The sequence below is a fragment of the Rhipicephalus microplus genome, unplaced genomic scaffold (genome assembly GCF_043290135.1).
Source record: "Rhipicephalus microplus isolate Deutch F79 unplaced genomic scaffold, USDA_Rmic scaffold_16, whole genome shotgun sequence".
In the NCBI taxonomy this organism is placed as follows: Eukaryota; Metazoa; Arthropoda; class Arachnida; order Ixodida; family Ixodidae; genus Rhipicephalus; species Rhipicephalus microplus.
Window position 1 is genome coordinate 4,871,087 of NW_027464589.1, and position 18,815 is coordinate 4,889,901.

An 18,815-nucleotide genomic window follows, 5' to 3' on the forward strand; every position below is an offset into this window, starting at 1 on the left:
TGGGGGAAGTTTGGTATAGAGACAGAAGCAACCGCTAGGGGCACCCTCGCCCACGGCGGGGCATCCGAGCGGCCGGGGCGCTGAAGTTGTACGTCTCGCGCTGGAGCTGTGAAACGTTAATATATGTTGAAAGTTGAATACTTCAGAGTGATGTTAGTTTCAAGAAAATTTGGGAAAGCTCTAATACAGTGAAAATTAGTGTCAAATGAAGCTCTGAAACTAGTAATTCAATGGCATGCTGATTCCACTGTAAGATATGCTACCGCTAGAAAAGCGTGCTTATTTTTTCCCCTGAAACATCTAGTGAACATTCAGTTCCTCAAGGACTCTGGTGGTTCTTAGCGCTTCGCGGAAGTGCAGTGGTTGCAGCTTTTGACAGCGCATACCCAACTTTCCAGGCTATATATACATATTCGGTGCTTCTATATATGAAGATATTATTCCTAATATTGTCTCACATTTATTAAACCGATGACCACTTTGAATGAATCAGTGCTTTTAATTTAGAAATTGATGAGGATCTAGCAATACTTCATATGATGTTTGCCTCATTTTCATGTTTTGTTTTGCATTAGTTTATCACTACGATGCCGTAGCGCGATCTAAGTTCAGTTGGCCATGCAATATAATTTTTCGGTCCTTCACTCTGCTGTGTAGCTTACTCATGCTGTGTTTTCCCTGTCGTTCTTTACTGTTTTTACTGTAAAAGCTTAAGCCTTACAAGCCTCCTCAAACGTGAAAATCGACCGACTGCGTCCCGCACCGGAGGCGTCAGCATGTGACGCAAAATGTTATCTGTTCGTGCTCATGATGCATTAATATCGAAAAATTAACTTTGCATGCTTTTTCAGCTTGTGCAAGTTTTGTACAGCATTGCCGTACAGCTGCTTTTGCGACGTCACTGTAGCAAACATCTGTTGGTAGCGCTGCAGTATCTTTTGCATGCAACGAATGTGACCTTTAATTTTTTCAAGCTGTGAGGAGATGCATGTAGCTCCATTTGTTCGGCATATCACCTCTACACTTTTGATCATCTTAGTGCCTGCATAAACGAAAATGGTGAGCATTCCACTCATCGGGCTTCTGTATGCTTCCCTTCATCAAATGCGCCATTATCCAATGCAGTCATGTCAAAAGGGCTCATGCACAGCGTCACTATAGCCTCAACAGTCTACAGCTCGCTGATGGTTACCTTCTATGTTTGGTAGGCGGGCGAGCTCTGCATCTTTTTGCAGTGTTCAAATACGCCGTGAGGCTGTGGAATTTCCTTGGCATCGCATCGGCAAAAGCTTTGGAACTTCGCATGGTGACTTCACAAAAACACCTCCGATTAGCCACTGGTCCACACAAATGACGTCACTCTGATCAAAGTGCTTTTTGAACACGCACACATTTGGGGAAACAAATGTGAAACCACTAGTTTTTTGTAACTGCATTGCGGGCTTCCACTTTTCGCACCAATCAATGTAGGCAGCAAGAACTAGGAGACTTTTTCGTCTTTTCTTTTGAAACCGAATGGACAACCAGGTACCCAGCAGGTATATCGTATCCTTCCCGATCTTCAGGCACAGCACACTAGGCACAATAGTAATAATACAGTGAAAAACTATGCTATGGCACGCCACGATATTATGCATTGACCTCATAGCAGCACCAGCAGCCAGCTTCCCTCTGGTGCCCCACAGGGTGATGCAGCGCCACTCCGCGGGCTCCTCTTGCAGCGCACAAAGCTTTCCCATAGAGTTATGGCGAAGCTTCACAACCAGTAAAAGTATTAAAGAACTCTGGTGAAGCTATGCACGCGCGCAATGGGACAAAAACGAAGAGCGAACGACACGAACACAGAGACAGATACCTTGGAAAACTATTAGATAAAGCACCCTCCATATGCATAGCGGCCGCACATATGTGACGCTAACTAAACAGTGGCATTGTCAACACGCAAAAGTAATTTTATTTTTTATTATTTTTTTTGCTTTAGAGTGGTGGAAAGGGGCACAACCAGGCATGCGCCCGTGGCGGAGAGAACGGCGGCAACGCCATCTCGTGAGGTGCAGGCCCACCTCGCGCTCGCCCGCCTGCAATAACGAGCGTTTGCCCTCGTCTGGTGCGCCGTGCGTGACGCTACCACTTCACACTTTGTCGGTGGCGGGGCAGCCATAGATGACGCATGCTTGCACCAAAATGCCAAAATACGGAGCGAAATTCCTAGATTGTTTGTGGGGAAAATTCATTATATCAAGGTTGTCTTCTGATGTTACTTTGTTACATAGAGGTCACAAATACATGTGCTTCTATGGAGCAACGGCAGGGTATAAAAAGCTACGTTATATTGGGGAATTCGTTATATGGGGGTTCGTTATAAGCACCTTTAACTGTATTCAGAGTTGATCAGAACCTTTGTATAGGACTAAAATGCATTGAATCTGTACTGCTCCTTTCAGGCGAAATTGTTTTTTTTTTTGGGGGGGGGGGGGGGGGTAATGCCTGCAACGATGCTCGGCTTCTGACGTGAAGGTTGCGGGCTTGATCTCCGGCGTGGCGGTTGCATCTCAATAGAAGCCATAAGCGTGAGCGCGGTTCTCCTACAAGGGAGGGGGGGGGGGGGGGGAGGTTCGCCACAGTGTCGCTCCTCACATTACAATTACTTCTAATAACATTCTCTATACTTTACTTGGCGTATTTGTCTGTCAGCTCTTATTAATATTAAGCTTTATGAATGTATTTTTGTGTGCTTGATTATATGTGCCGTATTTACCTTGCTGTGATGCCATATTACAAAGCGTGTACTTAATAAATAAATGAATTGATTAATATCGCTTACAACTAAATGCGACCACTGCAGATGGTTCGAACCCTTTACATTCTGTTCAGCATGAAAAGACTATAACCGTTATACAGTTATAACCGTTATAACCGAGTTTGGCAGTAGCGGTGACCGGCGATAGACGCCCGTTCTGACGTGTTCATCTGCATTTTTCACAGGACTCGGCGGCCGACGGAATCTGGCATCGCAAACATTGGGATTGCGTCATGATCTGAGACGCCCCTGCCCCCACCTGTTATCGGCAGTTTGGCAGTAGCGGTGACCGGCGATAGACGCCCGTTCTGACGTGTTCATCTGCATTTTTCACAGGACTCGGCGGCCGACGGAATCTGGCATCGCAAACATTGGGATTGCGTCATGATCTGAGACGCCCCTGCCCCCACCTGTTATCGGCAGTTTGGCAGTAGCGGTGACCGGCGATAGACGCCCGTTCTGACGTGTTCATCTGCATTTTTCACAGGTTCGTCCCTGTCCTGCCGCTGATACCGGTGGTCCTATTCTCTGGATAGCTGGTTCTGCCGCACTGACGAGCGTGGTACCTTGCAACGCCGGCAACTGCTACATTATTCTTCTTTTGGATGTCCAGGACTCGGCGGCCGACGGAATCTGGCATCGCAAACATTGGGATTGCGTCATGATCTGAGACGCCCCTGCCCCCACCTGTTATCGGCAGTTTGGCAGTAGCGGTGACCGGCGATAGACGCCCGTTCTGACGTGTTCATCTGCATTTTTCACAGGTTTGTCTTCACACATTCACACAGTGTTTTCCTTTTCCTATTTTTCTGCTGGTTGCTGCTACTGCCAAACTTGTCGTCGTAGTCATGCTTTTCGAGGTGTATGAGAGATGAGTGTTTCTGGGGAGGACATATGCCTTGCCTGCATGCTTACCCTAGAAACTACTGATGCTAAAGTGAAATGCAAAAAGTGTGGTAATTCTTATCACATCGAACAGTGCTCTGGACTGACTGAGCCGCTTGATAAGACGAGAAGTGGCACCAATTCTCGCAAAAACTATGTGTGTTCCACGTGTAAAACTGGTGCGCCATGCGTCGGTGCAGGTGCCGCTGCTGCGGCTCGTCAGGATTTTAACTTTGCTGTTGCTTTTGCGGAGTTAAGTCAAAAACTTGATTTTCTAATGCCACTAAATGAAAAGATGAACAGCATTGAACAGGCAGTGCAAACAATGTCTGATCATTTCGATACCATTCTGAAGCGATTGGACAGCCAAGATAAACAAATTGAGCAGCTCCGTAAGAGAACTGAACAGTTGGAACGAGCAAGGCCTGACGAGGAACTACACCAGATAAACTCTGACTTGAATGACCTGGAAATGCGTAGCAGGAGCCGAAACTTGGAAATTCATGGGAAACTTTTCAACGAGCACGAGAATCTACTCCAAAAGATAAACGAGATAGCCAGGATGATCCAAGTTCCTGAGGTCAGCGATCACGACCTTGAAGCTTATCATCGCCTTCCGGCGAAGGCAAATAAGACCCCCGCCATTATCATACGTTTTCAAAGCCAAAAGCTGAGGGATATGTGGCTGCAGAAAAGGCGATTACTAAAGGAAAAGGATGCAAACATATACTTTTCGGAAAACCTAACGCACAGGGCAAGAACACTATTGTGGACTGTGAAGCAATGGGCTCGCGATAATGGCTTCCGTTACGTGTGGTATGCAAACGGGAAAATCTTCATCCGCAGGAAAGATGGCGAACCGTCCCATGTTGTCAGGGACGCGAGTCAGCTGGCTAATTTTACTGTGGTTAGGCACGTCAGCACATAATATGTGAACATCACGTCAAAATGGCTAACAATAGATTCGTGTTGCCTTGCAACATTCGCAGCGTCATGCCTACCGATTGGTTGGGCTCATCAGTGAAATGTTTTCATTTGAATGTACGATCACTGAACAATAAGGCTGATGAACTGCAAATTTTGTTAGACAGTTTTAACCTGTCTTTTGATTTCGTCATGGTATCTGAGTCATGGCTGAGCAGTAGCTTTTGTTTGCCATCATTTTCCACATTTGCCGTCAATCGTAATGTGGGTCGTGGTGGAGGTGTTTGCATTTTCGTTAATAAGAAAATCGAATGTGAATTGATCTCGGAACTTTGTTGCATGTCATCTGCTGTTGAGGTTGTTTCTGTATTGGCAAATAATACCGTTTATTCAGTGTTCTACCGACCACCCAGTGGAGATGTTGACGTATTTTTTGAGTACATTGAATCATATATTTCTTTTACTTCTGCGCATCACTATGATGTCATTATGGGCGGTGATTTTAATATAGACATGATGTCTAATTCTGCCCATGCAATTGATTTTGATGTGCTGTTAAGAAGTTTTGGCTTCAGTATTGTTACTAAGCTTCCTACTCGTATAACTACTAACTCAGAAACACTGATTGACCTGTTTATTACTAATATTAACAATTCTGTTATACATTCAGGGGTAATCTGTTGCGATTTAAGTGACCACATGGGCATTTATTTGTTTTTTCAGAAAAAGCAGCCTAGATCTAAACACACATATACCCCAATGGTTCAGTACGTCACACCTAATGCTCTTGAAAATTTTCACAGTGAAATGTCACTTATGTCATGGAGTGATGTGTTCAATGAAACTAATGCAGAGGCAGCTTATGAAAAGTTTCTTAGTAAATTCTGCGGTGTTTATAATAGGCACTTTCCGCTAAAAAAGAAACGTACTATGAAAAAGATAAGAAAACCTTGGATATGTAATGAACTTCATACACGCATTAAACAGAAGAATAAACTCTATAACACATACATTGCCTCCAAAAGCACACAGCTGTTTCAAGAGTTTAAAAGCTACAGAAACAAGTTGACCAGTGACATCCGAAATGCCAAAAGGCGATATTATGAAAAACAATTCGAAAATTCATTTCGGCATCCTGATAAACTATGGAAACAAATCCGTTCTCTGGACGCTAATTTCATTGAGGATACGCATTTCGACAAGATCACTCATAAAGGAGAAGATTACACAGGGGAAAAATTAGCTGAGGCATTTAGTTTGTACTTCGCAAGGGATCATTCTACACCACATAACTCACAAGACACCCCTACTGCCAGATGTTCATCTACTCTTTTTCTTGAACCAGTAGGTGAGAGTGAAGTAACGCAAACGTTTCTTGAGCTTTCAAACAGTACGTCATGTGATTTAAACAACATACAAATTCGTCCAGTAAAATATGTCATTGAATTAATCTGTGTGCCGCTTACACATATCTTTAATTTGTGCCTGCAAACCGCTACATTTCCTTCGGCTATGCAAATAGCAAAAGTAATTGTGCTTTACAAAAAGGGAGACAAAAATGACTTTAGCAATTATAGGCCAATTAGTATCCTTCCTGTTTTTTCTAAATGTCTGGAAAAAATCATACTGAAACGCATGGACAAGTTTTTACAATCTAACAATATTATCAATGATTCTCAGTATGGATTTAGAAAAAACCGTTCTACGGAAATTGCTTTGATTCATCAAAAAGAATATATTCTTGATAAATTAGAAAAAAATAAGTTCGTGTTAGGCATTTTTGTAGATTTTACCAAAGCATTTGACTGCATAGTACACAGTATCTTATTTAGAAAATTGGATTTATGTGGTATTAGAGGGCACGCTTTAGATTTAATAAAATCTTATTTATCTCATCGGAAGCAGTACGTTCAAATCAGCAATTTTCAGTCCAAAACGCGTGATATTACAGCCGGTGTGCCACAGGGCAGTATACTTGGGCCTCTTCTCTTTAACATTTATATTAATGATATTGCGAACATTGATGATCAATCCAGGTTTATTATTTATGCGGATGACACTACAATCCTTTTGTCAGCTGATACACACAATGAGCTATCTTCCCGTGGTAACAATGTATTAGGTAAGCTAGAAGTTTGGACAAAGGAAAATGCACTGTCAGTTAATGTAAATAAAACTAAAGCTATAATTTTTAATTCTATTAATAAAAAATCTGATACTTTAGTACATTTGCTGTATAAATCCCAGCCAGTTGAAATTGTCAGGTCAATAAAATCACTAGGAGTTTATTTCACACTACATTTGCAATGGAATGATCATGTCCACAACATTTTATTAAAAGCATCGAGAGCGGTTGGTATACTTTGGCGACATAAATCTGTTTTACCTTTAAAGGCAAAGCTTGCTATATACCACGCTTTATTCCTTTCACACTTGAACTACTGCACGTTAGTGTGGGCGACAACGACTAAAACTAATTTAAGAAAAATTTCATCACTCCATAATAAAATCCTCCGTCTAATTTACAACCTTCCTCACAGACATACAACAGATCACTTGTTTAGTGAACATGAAATCATCAATGTTTACCACCTATACATTTACAGGCTTTTACGCCGCTATAAGATCGAACAAAAAAAACGTTCATTTACTATTACAGATATCGCTTCCATGATACGTTATCAATCAAAGTACCCTCACCGTCATCAACCACCTTGGATGCTTCCTCGTATAAGAACTAACTATGGACAACAAAAAATTACTTATCAGCTACCGTTACAATTAAACAGGTTATATTCATCAGGTGTTAACATAGCAGATATCACCCTTTCTCAACTTCGCCAATATCTTATTAACACTCCTGACAATTAAGACCTTATCTTCAAAGTTCGTAGATAACAATTAGGGAAAACAATAAACAAAAACACAAAGGATGAAAATGCAGTCACCGCTGCATGTAAATAATATGTTTAATGTATTCGTGCTTTACATATTGCGACTTTTGATTTATATTACTATATATGTTTATTGCACTGTGTCTGTGTGGGTTTTTTTTTTTTTTCTTTTTTAGTTTGAAGGCTTTATCAATTCTAATTTTGTTAATGTTGTGTATTCTAGTCAGCTGTGGTGTTCTGTTGCCGCCACCGCCACTGCCTTATGTACATTGGGGGGTGAGAACTTAGTCAAGCGGATAATCGCTTTTATTCTCACCCCCTCCATCAACTGTGTATTGGTGGAAATAAAAACCATTATTATTATTATTATACCACTACGGCAGACTTCGCCAAAGGAAGTGGCCACTGCAGATGGTTCGAACCCGTTACCTTCTGTTCAGCATGAGAACACTATAACCACTATACCACTACGGCAGACTTCACCAAAGGAAGTGGCTTCAGTGGCTATTTAAAAAAGAAAAAAAAGGGGGGGTGTCGGCTGGACACTTTATCAAGGTGTGGCTAGCACATGATGCATGCACAGTGAAGACAACCAAAGGTGATTGCACACCCTGTTTCGAAGCAGTCAATGAAACAGCTAGGATAGCTTCAGGAGAGCTGGTACAGACCTCAACTGTGTTTGTCGCGACGGTGGATCTTGTAAACGATGTCGAAGTAGGCAAGGACACCGAAGATAGCTGAAAAGCAGCCAAAGCGGAGAGTGAGAAGAACAGTGCGGTTGTTGGCAGCTCCCTGCACGGCGAGCGAGATTTTTCGAAGGGAAGCAGCTGCACTGTTCCTAAGAGCGTCAAGCTGTCTGCCAGTCTAGAGTGTGAAGTAGGTGATTTTTTCAAAAATCATTTAGACGACGCGGGTTCGACAGCTGACGAAAGCTGTGAGAGGGTTCACGAGTGTGAGATGCGATCGGGTGGCTCGGAAACGAAACACAAAAGGCGGCGCAGACGCAAGAGGTGTCGGAGAGCCGTGAGCGAGACAAAAGTCACTACGCGTGTTGAGGAAAGCTCGAAACACTTGAGCGTACCAGGCAAAAAAAATTTTGCATCGGCGTCAAAGTTGCTCTGCATGCGTCCGACCACCGGATGAAAAGAAAAAGAAAAGCGGATTCTACGCGAACGCATTCCCGTGTAAGTCGTCAGTTCTCTCGACTGCACGTTTCAGGGCGCACGCGATTGCAGGTTCAGTACAGGTGAGTCGGCCCGACATAGCAACGATGCCAAGAAATTGAACTGCCGCAGTGCTATGGAAGGTAGTACAGAAGCGCCCTTAGGTTATAATTTCACCGATGACGCAACCAGAGGCTCACTTCCTAATGGTGAGGAAAAGGTCGGTCACAAACGTCACCGTAGAAGAGTGAAGAGTTCGCGCGCGACAAAGCAATGGGAGAACAGAGGTGGCAGGCAGCCGGACGAAAGAAAGAAGGGTAGTTCATCGACCAGTTAAGCGAAGAGGCCTTTGTGGCAGGAAGTAAGGCGCCAGCGGCAAAAAGGTGTAAAAGCGATCCTGTGCTTGCTGCTGCCAATTTATACCCGCAAACTTATTAATCTCATCTGCCCACCTAACCTTCTGTCTCCCCCTAACCCGCTTGCCTTCTCTGGGAATCCAGTTAGTTACCCTTAATGACCAGCGGTTATCCTGTCTATGCGCTACATGCCCGGCCCATGTCCATTTCTTCTTCTTGATTTCAACTATGATATCCTTAACCCCCGTTTGTTTCCCAATCCACTCTGCTCTCTTCTTGTCTCTTAAGGTTACGCGTACCATTTTTCTTTCCATTGCTCGCTGCGTCATCCTCAATTTAAGCTGAACCCTCTTTGTAAGTCTCCAGGTTTCAGCTCCGTAGCTAAGTACCAGCAGGATACAGCTGTTATATATCTTCCTCTTGAGGGATAGTGGCAATCTACCTGTCATAATTTGAGTGTGCTTGCCAAATGTGCTCCACCCCATTCTTATTCTTCTAGTTACTTCAATCTCGTGGTTCGGCTCCGCAGTTATCACCTGCCATAAGTAGACATAGTCTTTTACAACTTGGAGTGCACTAGTAATACCTATCTCGAAGCGCTGCTCTCTTCCGAGGTTGTTTTACATTACTTCCGTTTTCTGCAGATTTATTTAAAGACCCACCTTTCTGCTCTCCTTGTCTAACTCTGTTAGCATGAGTTGCAATTTGTCCCCCGAGTTACTCAGCAATGCAATGTCATCGGCGAAGTGCAGGTTACTAAGGTACTCTCCATTAACTCTTATCTCTAACTGTTCCCATGCTAGGCTTCTGAAAAGCTCCTGTAAGAGCGCGGTAAACAGCATTGGGAAGATTTTGTCCCCCTGCCATACACCCTTCTTGATGGTTATTCTGTCGCTTTCTTTATGAAGCACTATGGTAGCAGTTGATCCCCTCCAGATTTCTTCCAGGATGTTTATATATACTTCATCGACACCCTGATTCCGCAGTGTCTGCATGAGGGCTGATATTTCTACTGAATCAAACGCCTTCTCGTAATCTATGAAGGCTATGTAGAGTGGTTGGTTATTTTCTGAGCATTATTTCTCTATTACCTGATTGATAGTATGAATGTGGTCGATTGTTAAGTAGCCTGTTCGAAATCCTGCTTGTTCCATGTTGACTGAATTCTGATGTTTTCTTTACTCTGGTAGCAATTACCTTAGAAAATAGCTTGTATACTACAGAGAGCAAGCTGATCAGCCTTCAAGTCCTTGTCTTCAAGTCCTTGACTTCAAGTCCTTGAAGTTCTAATTGAAGAGTCCTAATTCTTCAAGTCCTTGTCATTTCCTTTCTTATGTATTAAGATGATGTTAGCATTTTTCCAAGACTCTGGTACTCTTCCCGTCAGGAGACACCTCGTAAACAGGGTGGCTAGTTTTTCTAACACAATCTGTCCTCCATCTTTCAGCAGATCTGATGTTACCTGATCCTCACCAGAAGCTTTGCCTCTTTGCATGCTCTCCAAAGCTTTTCTGACTTCTTCTTTCATTACTGGTGGGGTGTCATCTTAGTTATTGCTAGTACTTATAGTATTAAGGTCGTGGTTCCCGGCTACTGTACAGATCTCTGTAAAACTACTCCGCCATTTTAACTATCCTGTCCATATTGGTAGTTATTATGCCTTCTTTGTCCCTTAGTGCATAAATCCAATTTTTGCCTATCCCAAGTTTTCTGTTCACTGCTTGAACGGTTCCTCCGTTTTTCCTCTTAGCACCCTCTGCATCACAGCAGAGAGTGCTAAGAATATCTGGATCCGGACAGGCCTCCATTGGAACCTGAACTTGGCAACGCTTAACGCTAGAACCTTATCTAGTGAGGGAAGTCTAGCTGTACTATTCGAGGAGCTAGAGGGTGTTGAATGGGATATAATAGGGCTCAGTGAGGTTAGGAGGATAGAAGAGGCCTATATGGTGCTACAAAATGGGCACGTTCTTTGCTATCAGGGCTTGGCTGACAGAAGAGAACGTTTCTAATTCACAGAAACATAGCTGGCAACATAGAGGAATACTATAGCATTAATGAAAGGGTGGTAGGTATCGTAATAAAACTGAATAAGAGATACAGGATGAAGGTGGTACAGGCTTACGTGCCTACATCTAACCATAATGACGCTTCAGTTGAAAGCTTCTATGAAGACGTGGCATTGGCAATGAGTAAGGTAAAAACACAGTATACTAAACTGATGGGAGACTTTAATGCAAATGTAGGGAAGAAGCAGGCTGGAGACGAGGCAGTCGGAGATTATGGCATCGGCACTAGAAACGCCAGAGGAGAGCTACTAGTAGATTCGCAGAACGCAATAATTTACAGATTTTGAATATCTTCTACCCAAAAAAGAGGAGACCGGAAGTGGACATGGAGGAGCCCTAAATGGAGAAAATAGGAAAGAAATAGATTTTATAATGAGTGCACACCCAGGCATCGTGCAGGATGTGGAAGTGGTTGGCAAGGTACGAGGCAGCGACCATAGAATGGTACAGTCTCGAATTCACCTAGACTTGACGAAGGAACGAAAGAAACTGATACGCTAGAAGCCAATCAATGAGCTAGCACTTAGAGGTAAAGTACAGAAATTCAGAGTATCGCTTCAGAACAGGTACTCGGCTCTTAGTGAGGAGACCAACCTTAGCACAGATACAATGAATGATAATCTGACGAGTATCATTACAGAGTGTGCAGTGGAAGTTGAAGGCAGGGTAGTTAGACAGGACACTGGCAAGCTTTCCCAGCAAAAGAAGAATCTCATCAAGAAGCGTCAAATATGAAAGTCTCAAGTACAACAGACAAAATAGAACTGGCAGAATTTTTGAAGTTGATTAATAAGCATAAGGTATGCAATGTAAGAAGGTATAACATGGAGAGAATTGAACATGCTCTGAAAAACAGAGGAAGCGTCCAAGCAGTGTTTATGGTTATCTGAGGCCAAATTGTATTTGCCTTTGTGTGTTTTTCTCGCACGGCAAATTATTCCATCTTTGGTAAGTATCTCCACATCCACGATTGTTGTAACTTTAGTGGCACAAAATTCTGTCAAAATTTTAGAATATAATTGGTTTGCGTTTTTTTTTTTTAGCCTGGAGGGTTCTAAGCGAGTCCAATGTGCTTGACTGCAGCATGGTATTGTGTTGTGTGGTTCCCCTTGCTGTTGTTGATCATTGTGTTGTGGTTTGGGAGTTGGTTACAAGTTCGCAGCTGGAGGGTCCAAGCCAGGCCATCGTCCTCGTCACCAGCCATTCTCTTCCTGCCCAGCGGTTGGGAGCACTGGCCAGCTGAGATTTTACGGGCGGCGGAGGAGCTGTTACGTTTGGCCCGGCAATTTGTCTGGGCAGACGCCATTGTGCGTAAGCTGGTCTATTGGGGAGGCTTTCAACCCCATTGGCGCCATCTCTGCAAGACGCTGTCAGGTAGGTGTTCCGGGAAGCAGTCAGGTCTCAACGAAAGATTTGCAAGGCAAACCTTTTGTTGTACGGGCTCGTACAGCAGGGGAAGGGCGCCACTGTGGCGGGCCTCCTTAAGACCCGGCTTTTGTCATCTATGCGAGGCTATTTCAGCACACCGACAGCCCGGAACGCGTCGAAGAAGCCGTTCACCGGAATCGAGCGTTTGGACTGCCTGAAGCTGAAAGCAACGTGGACCGCTGCTGACGGTCGGGTTAGCAGCCATCTCCCCGGAGGAGCTCAACTTTCCCTCTTTGGACTCTACCTCTTCGCCCTGTGGTGCCTTCAAGGAGTGGGCCAAGTGCGTGTTTGCGTGGTGCTTTCCTGTTACCATTGGACCGTTTCGCCCAGCCGAGTGGTGCAATATCTGCACCATTCCCGGTGGGTGGACCACAAAGACTTCGTCCCTTGCTTTCTGGCAAGAGTGATCAGCGCCTCCTTTTGACGGCGGTGACAATGGGCTATAAAAGTCGAAGCATTTTTGTGAATAGTGCTGAATCTTTTTCTGAATCTCGTGCACGGAATCTTGTACGAAATCATGTGCTGAATCTTTTTCTGAATCTCTGTTGTACATATTGTGGGATCTTCTGGATCCCTGTACAGTTCCTTCCCTTTTTCAATAATGCGAATAAATCTTTCGTTCTATTTCAATATGAACGCGTCTCCTCACTGGCGAAGATCAGCTATGCGGGCGATGGCGAGTGCCAGCTACCCTAAAGAGAAGCCCGCCGTTCCTGCCATCAACTTCTCTACCCTTTACAGTGCCACCACCAACTCATCTTAGCAAAGCGTTGGAAACACTCACCTTTTTATGCAAGCGTTGCTTGGTCAGCGCAACCTGATAAGTGCTACGATCCTTAAAATTACTTATGTATGCCTTTTCTAGTAAAAGATGCACATGCAGAATATATACGTGTTTTGTGGTGCCCCAGACATGCACAATAATCACTTTTTAATTGACAATTTCACAAGTATGAACGCTGAATCTTGAGCAACATTAGTTGGCGCTGCGAATGGGGTTGGCCGTTTCAAGTACCCAATGCCGTTAAGAGTGCACAAACAGACAAACGTATAGACAGACAGACCAAAATTTTCGCGTCTAAGGTCCCCAAGAAAGACTATCGTCTTTAAAATGACAGCACATCCACTGAGTGAATGATGATGAGTGGGCTGAAGTACTGTAGGGTTTTATCGCTAAACTGTGAACCATCCGCAAATATAAGCCACTACATTGTCAAAGATGTGACAAACACTGTATATATTTTTACAAAAAAATTTATTATTGGTAGGTGGTAGCTATACGTCGCTTCGATACTCCTTTCAATAAAACTACTTTATGGTCGGTGAAGTGATAGTATCAGTAATGGGGCGTCGCAGGATGTTTGTGAGGACGAAGTAGTGGGCAGTTTGCAAAGGTAGAACTATAGGCGGTCACGTAAAAACAAGGAATGGACACAGCGGGAAAATCTATGGATACAAGTACACGACTATCTTGCATTTGATATTGGCTACTTCTCAACAGTATTGGCTATATGGTCGCTGAAATGGTGAATCAATGATGGGGTGTAGTGGGATGTTTTCGAGGTAGCTACATACACCAACGGAAGGACAGACACCCTAAGGAGCTTCGCCCCTAAAAATAAGTGCAAAGAAAAGTTTGGTTGTTCAAGCGGGCCTCACCTCCAGCCATTAGGTTGACGGTTTCCAGTACCTGCAACGCCCTCAGCTGCTTCATGACCACAGTGCGTTCAAAGTGACCGGCTTGCTCGTGCTTGTTGGCCTACATCAGCAAGAGAATGACGACCCAGATGGTCTAGACTGAAAGGTTGGCCATAGATTGGAGATATCGTCTTGGCACTCAATTTACGGCAACTTCTAATTGTGTGAGGGCATGCAAGCTTGAACAGGCTAAATAAAGAAAAATATTCCTGCACTTCGTTAGACGGCATGTTTAAGCTATCTGAATGCAGCCTTCAACCGGAAGAGAACATTTAACTTTTTACATTGCGCATGGCAAGTTTACAAGAACAAGTATTAGCTTCGCTATTGAATCAGCTATCGTATTTTTGCAAATTTCATCAGGGCAGTTAACTCAACGAGTTGGTCTTATGAGTTCCCAGCATTTGAAAGAAACAGGAAAAACAAAACAGAACATGGATACATAAAATGATGTAAGAACTGTGAGAACGCTGGTTTTGAACAAATTTTACTGCACAGAAGGAGCAAGCTTTCGTAAGAATTACAACGCACCACCTCAGAAAGGGTGGCCGCCAAGTGTGGTGTTCGTGCTCTCTTCGGCACAAAAGCTGTTGTGAAGAACTGCTAGCGCAGAGGTACCACGTGCACAAAAAAAAAAAAAAGACGGCGCATTTAAGTGCTTTGTAGCAAATTTCGTCGAAAGATGATAGTCTTCAACCAGCCAAGCGGCCATTTATGTGTTTTTTTTCCAATCAATCTATTTCCTTTTGATAGGAGAAGTACAGAACTAGAAGCTCAACAGCTTGATAAAGTCCCGACTTCGTTACAAGTTGGCAAAGCAGCAGGATGACAAACAATCATGCATAAATAATACGGATCTAACAGACAACCATGCCTAGAAAAGTATAGGGCATGTCATTGGAAGTAATTGTATTGTGAAGAAAAAAAAGTGGATAACTTGCAGAGGGCAGGATCGAAACTGTGACCTCAGAATAAATAAACACAATGGTTATCCCCTGTTTACTTTATAGGGTATATGTGTGCGTCAAACATGGGAACGTCACTCAGGGCCATCTGTAGCCATGGCGGTGAATGCGGTTTATGGGATAAAAACTGCTCCACACTCACCGCCATAAACAGTGCTTCACACTCACCGTCAGGACTACAGATGGTGCTGACTGACGCACCCACATTTGATGCATACATATACCCAATAAGGTAGACGGAGGAATATCCGCCGCGGTAGCTTAGTTGCTAGAGCATTGGACACGTTATTCGAAGGTAGCAGGTTTGGTCCCTGCCCTCAGCAATTTATTTTTTCTTTCTTTACGTGTACATTACGATTACTTCTAACATTCCCTATACTTTCCTTGGCATGTTTGTCTGTTAAATCTTATTAATATTGCATCTAACAAAAAAAACGAGCCCTTAGCTATACTTCACTTTCCTTCACACTAAACTTTAGACATTTAACATTGTATTAAATAATAAAAAGATTATGAAAGAAAGCACTAGTCATGGTGGTCTGACCATGACTAATTTAAACCAATTTAAAAAATGCAGAAGTATATCAGTCCCATTTTACTAACATGCACTTTGTCTTACAGAAATTGGTAAACGCCTACATTATCTGCCACTGCCCACAAACGCAAGCTCCTCATCGAACAGGTGCTCAGATGGTTACGAGCTGAGAGTTTACAAAAAGACACAAAAATTAGCGCTCGCTATCGAATAACAAAAACAGCTAGTAAGTGCTAATCTGTCAGCTCGCGACAATGTGACCACATTTCCTAGCACATGTCTACTTAGCGCATATGGATTGAAGGACAATGCAAAACAATAATAGCCAGTTGCAAGTTTGTGCCTGTCCCTGTTCCTTCTTACAGCACCCCTGCCTTTTTTTTTGCATACCAGTTTTATCTGGAAGTATGAGCCATCTTGCCAAGATACAAGCTTAATTGAACTCAGAAATGTTGTTGGTCTCTCATCTTTTTATTTATCCGTGATTTTTTTATTTATTTCTCTTAATTAAGTGAGGAAATGCCTCAATCATAAAATCAGCAAGCAACTAAAAGCGAGCACACAAGGTCTGTGCTAGTGGCCTCGCGAGATATGGGACTCTCACAGGTAGCACTTGTGTGTAATACAAACGCAGAGGGAATATATGTGATTTATTGCTTGAAAATGCACCAAAAGATGGTCACAATAGAAACGCGATACACACAGGACGACGCGCAACTAACAGTCGAAATTTTTTTATTTAAGATGCACGTTTAAAGCACACAATTCCAGTAACCCCCTGCAATGATGACCGATAACCTAAAGCAGCATGTCATCTGCTAGATAGGGTGTCTACGACACATGCTTGCGGATGACGTGGTTCTTGTGGAGGTGCCAACACCCCCTGTAAAGTAGTTTGCACCTCGTGGCGCACGTGTTTCGCGCATTGGTCTCATTTTGGGTTCACAACTACCCAGCAGTAGGTGGTGTTGTATTCGCAAGTGTGTTTTCACCGCTATCATCATCATGATCATGGTTAGATCGGTAGCGCCGGTGGTGATGCCTGGCTAAAAGATGCTTTGGTGATGGTGCGGGAGAGATAACCTGTTTTTGGCGCGTGGCAGTCAACTCGGACGGTTGTCTCTTGCGTGGGTCCCCGGTGCACGGCACCATGGGCCATCTGCCTTTGTGGTAAATCGATTGCCGTTGGCACTGCCGCCTTGTGTTTGTTATGCTGTTGAGTTTTGCGTGATTATGTGTAAGGTTGTTTTGGCGTGTTGATTAGAATTCATGTTGTAATTATTCGGATGACGATATCGTTGTTCTAATGGTAGTTAAATAAATGTGTGTTGTTTGGTTTGGTCCAACTGTGTCTACTGTGTCCGTTCACTCCAAGAGCCTGGCCCTCGCCGCATCAGACCCCACATGCTTCAGGTAACTGCCTCTTATCGGTCGTCATGGCGGGTGATTACTGGGATTGCGTTCTTTAAATGTGCGTTGTTAATATAAAAAATTAGACCACCTCCCAGTAAAGGGACATACGAGTGCTGCTTCACATGCTACTTGCATGTTCCTTGGCGGATCTGCACAGCTATGTTCGGTTTCCCTATTTAAGCGATGCTCTACAGTAACAAAAAAAAAAAAAAAACACTTCACAACTTGCGCTCGACCTGTTTAGGTGTTCTTTTGTTGTGGTGTCATTTCTTTTTTAGCACAATTTTGTGCTGTATATTCGATCAACTCACAAATCCACGGAGGAACGTCACACGCACCCGTATGCAGCGCACAAAGTGCGGCTTGGCGTGCACCAATGTCCGAAGCAGGTTGTCCAGTCGCGTATGAAAGTCCTGGGTTAGTGTGGACACGGGCTCATCGCCATTTTGCCTGTTACCACAAGATAAGAAGAGAAAATGACATAATAATGAAAATGATACGAGACATAACAAAGATATGGTTGAACTAATTTTAACTCCCTAATTAAATCAAGGTATACACAATAGCTTTAGGATTTCACTACCATCGAACTGCCACTTCGGCAACTGGGAAATAAACATGCAACCTATCTACCTAGCACCACAGCTGGTCAGTGAGATTCATAAAAGCCACACATAGCTTCAACAACCCCATAGTTTCAGTAGCATGGATTAAGCGCAGCAGACACTAAATGCTGAAATAAAACACCTGTGTTTTTTTTTTTTTTTATAGCATCTGCTCAGTGGTTCCCACAGCAGTTGTCATGCAGGCCATTTAAATTTTTTTCTTGGCATATTTTCACTCTCTATGTAACGCGTTCATTGTGTGCCCTTCTTCATCCTGTCAGAACTGCTTATGGAATCAAGGGCTACCACTGGAGAGGCCAGCGCTGCTGTCGCTGTGACCCAGTAAATGGCATAACGTGACTCGCCTCTGCCGTGGTCAGTGCAGTGAGCTTGGTTTCAACGCAGAGTCAGTTCATTTTCCAACTTATAGGTTTGTTTATATGCTCATTGCCACAGTACCAGATGCCTTCGAGTGAGCCTTAATTTAAGTGAGCCCGTTCAAAACATCACGGCACCAATACACTTCAATAATAAAACTGAAATTGGCGAAACAACTCGGCATTCATCCTTAGGTGTGCAGCTCACTCAGCGGCCACTCCTTTTTTTTTTTTTTTTTTGAGTGTGCGTGCATCGGCAAAGATTTTGTGTCTTGGATTGGAGTTAAAATGTACGGTATGCATGGCAGTGTACTTAGCAAATTTGTAGGCATAGAAATTGATTGGCTTTATTTGTACAAGGCTAGAAAGAATGATTCCCAAAGCATGGAATCAGAGCAACCATTCTGTTCAGCTTTTCTATGCTTAAATGAATGCATGATGCGGTATCTATTTTTTGACCTGGTGCGAGTTTTTGTGCATGCGCTAAAACTAAGAAGATGCATGTTCGATAACTTGCCGAGAAAAGGAAAGAATAACCCAGCATTTATTATCGCATGTGCAGCAAGCATTTTCGCGAAAATCGTTTTTGTACTGCGTTGGGGTTGATTTCTTAACATTGCGATATAGAACTTTCTGGAAATGTACACATTGATGTGCAATTTATCCCTGCTAGGCTGAGGGATCTTTTCCAGCTATCTGCAGC

At 43.4% G+C, this 18,815-nt stretch overlaps 1 protein-coding gene and 1 long non-coding RNA gene across 8 annotated transcripts in view; one reads left to right on the forward strand and one right to left on the reverse strand.

Moving 5' to 3' along the window:
- Positions 1–18,815, reverse strand: part of dachs (unconventional myosin-IXb-like dachs) — a 512,416-nt gene that overhangs the window by 156,435 nt on the left and 337,166 nt on the right. For all 7 annotated transcript variants that reach the window (XM_075883315.1, XM_075883314.1, XM_075883320.1 and 4 more), the window contains 2 exons: positions 17,469–17,580; positions 14,179–14,278 (listed from right to left, as the gene is read on the reverse strand). In XM_075883315.1, the coding sequence (XP_075739430.1) occupies positions 14,179–14,278; positions 17,469–17,580 (212 nt within the window). The remainder of the gene's footprint in view (positions 1–14,178; positions 14,279–17,468; positions 17,581–18,815) is intronic.
- Positions 2,531–3,504, forward strand: LOC119166651 (uncharacterized). The gene is made up of 2 exons (XR_012888765.1): positions 2,531–3,287; positions 3,414–3,504. It is a non-coding gene; the product is annotated as an uncharacterized LOC119166651 (long non-coding RNA).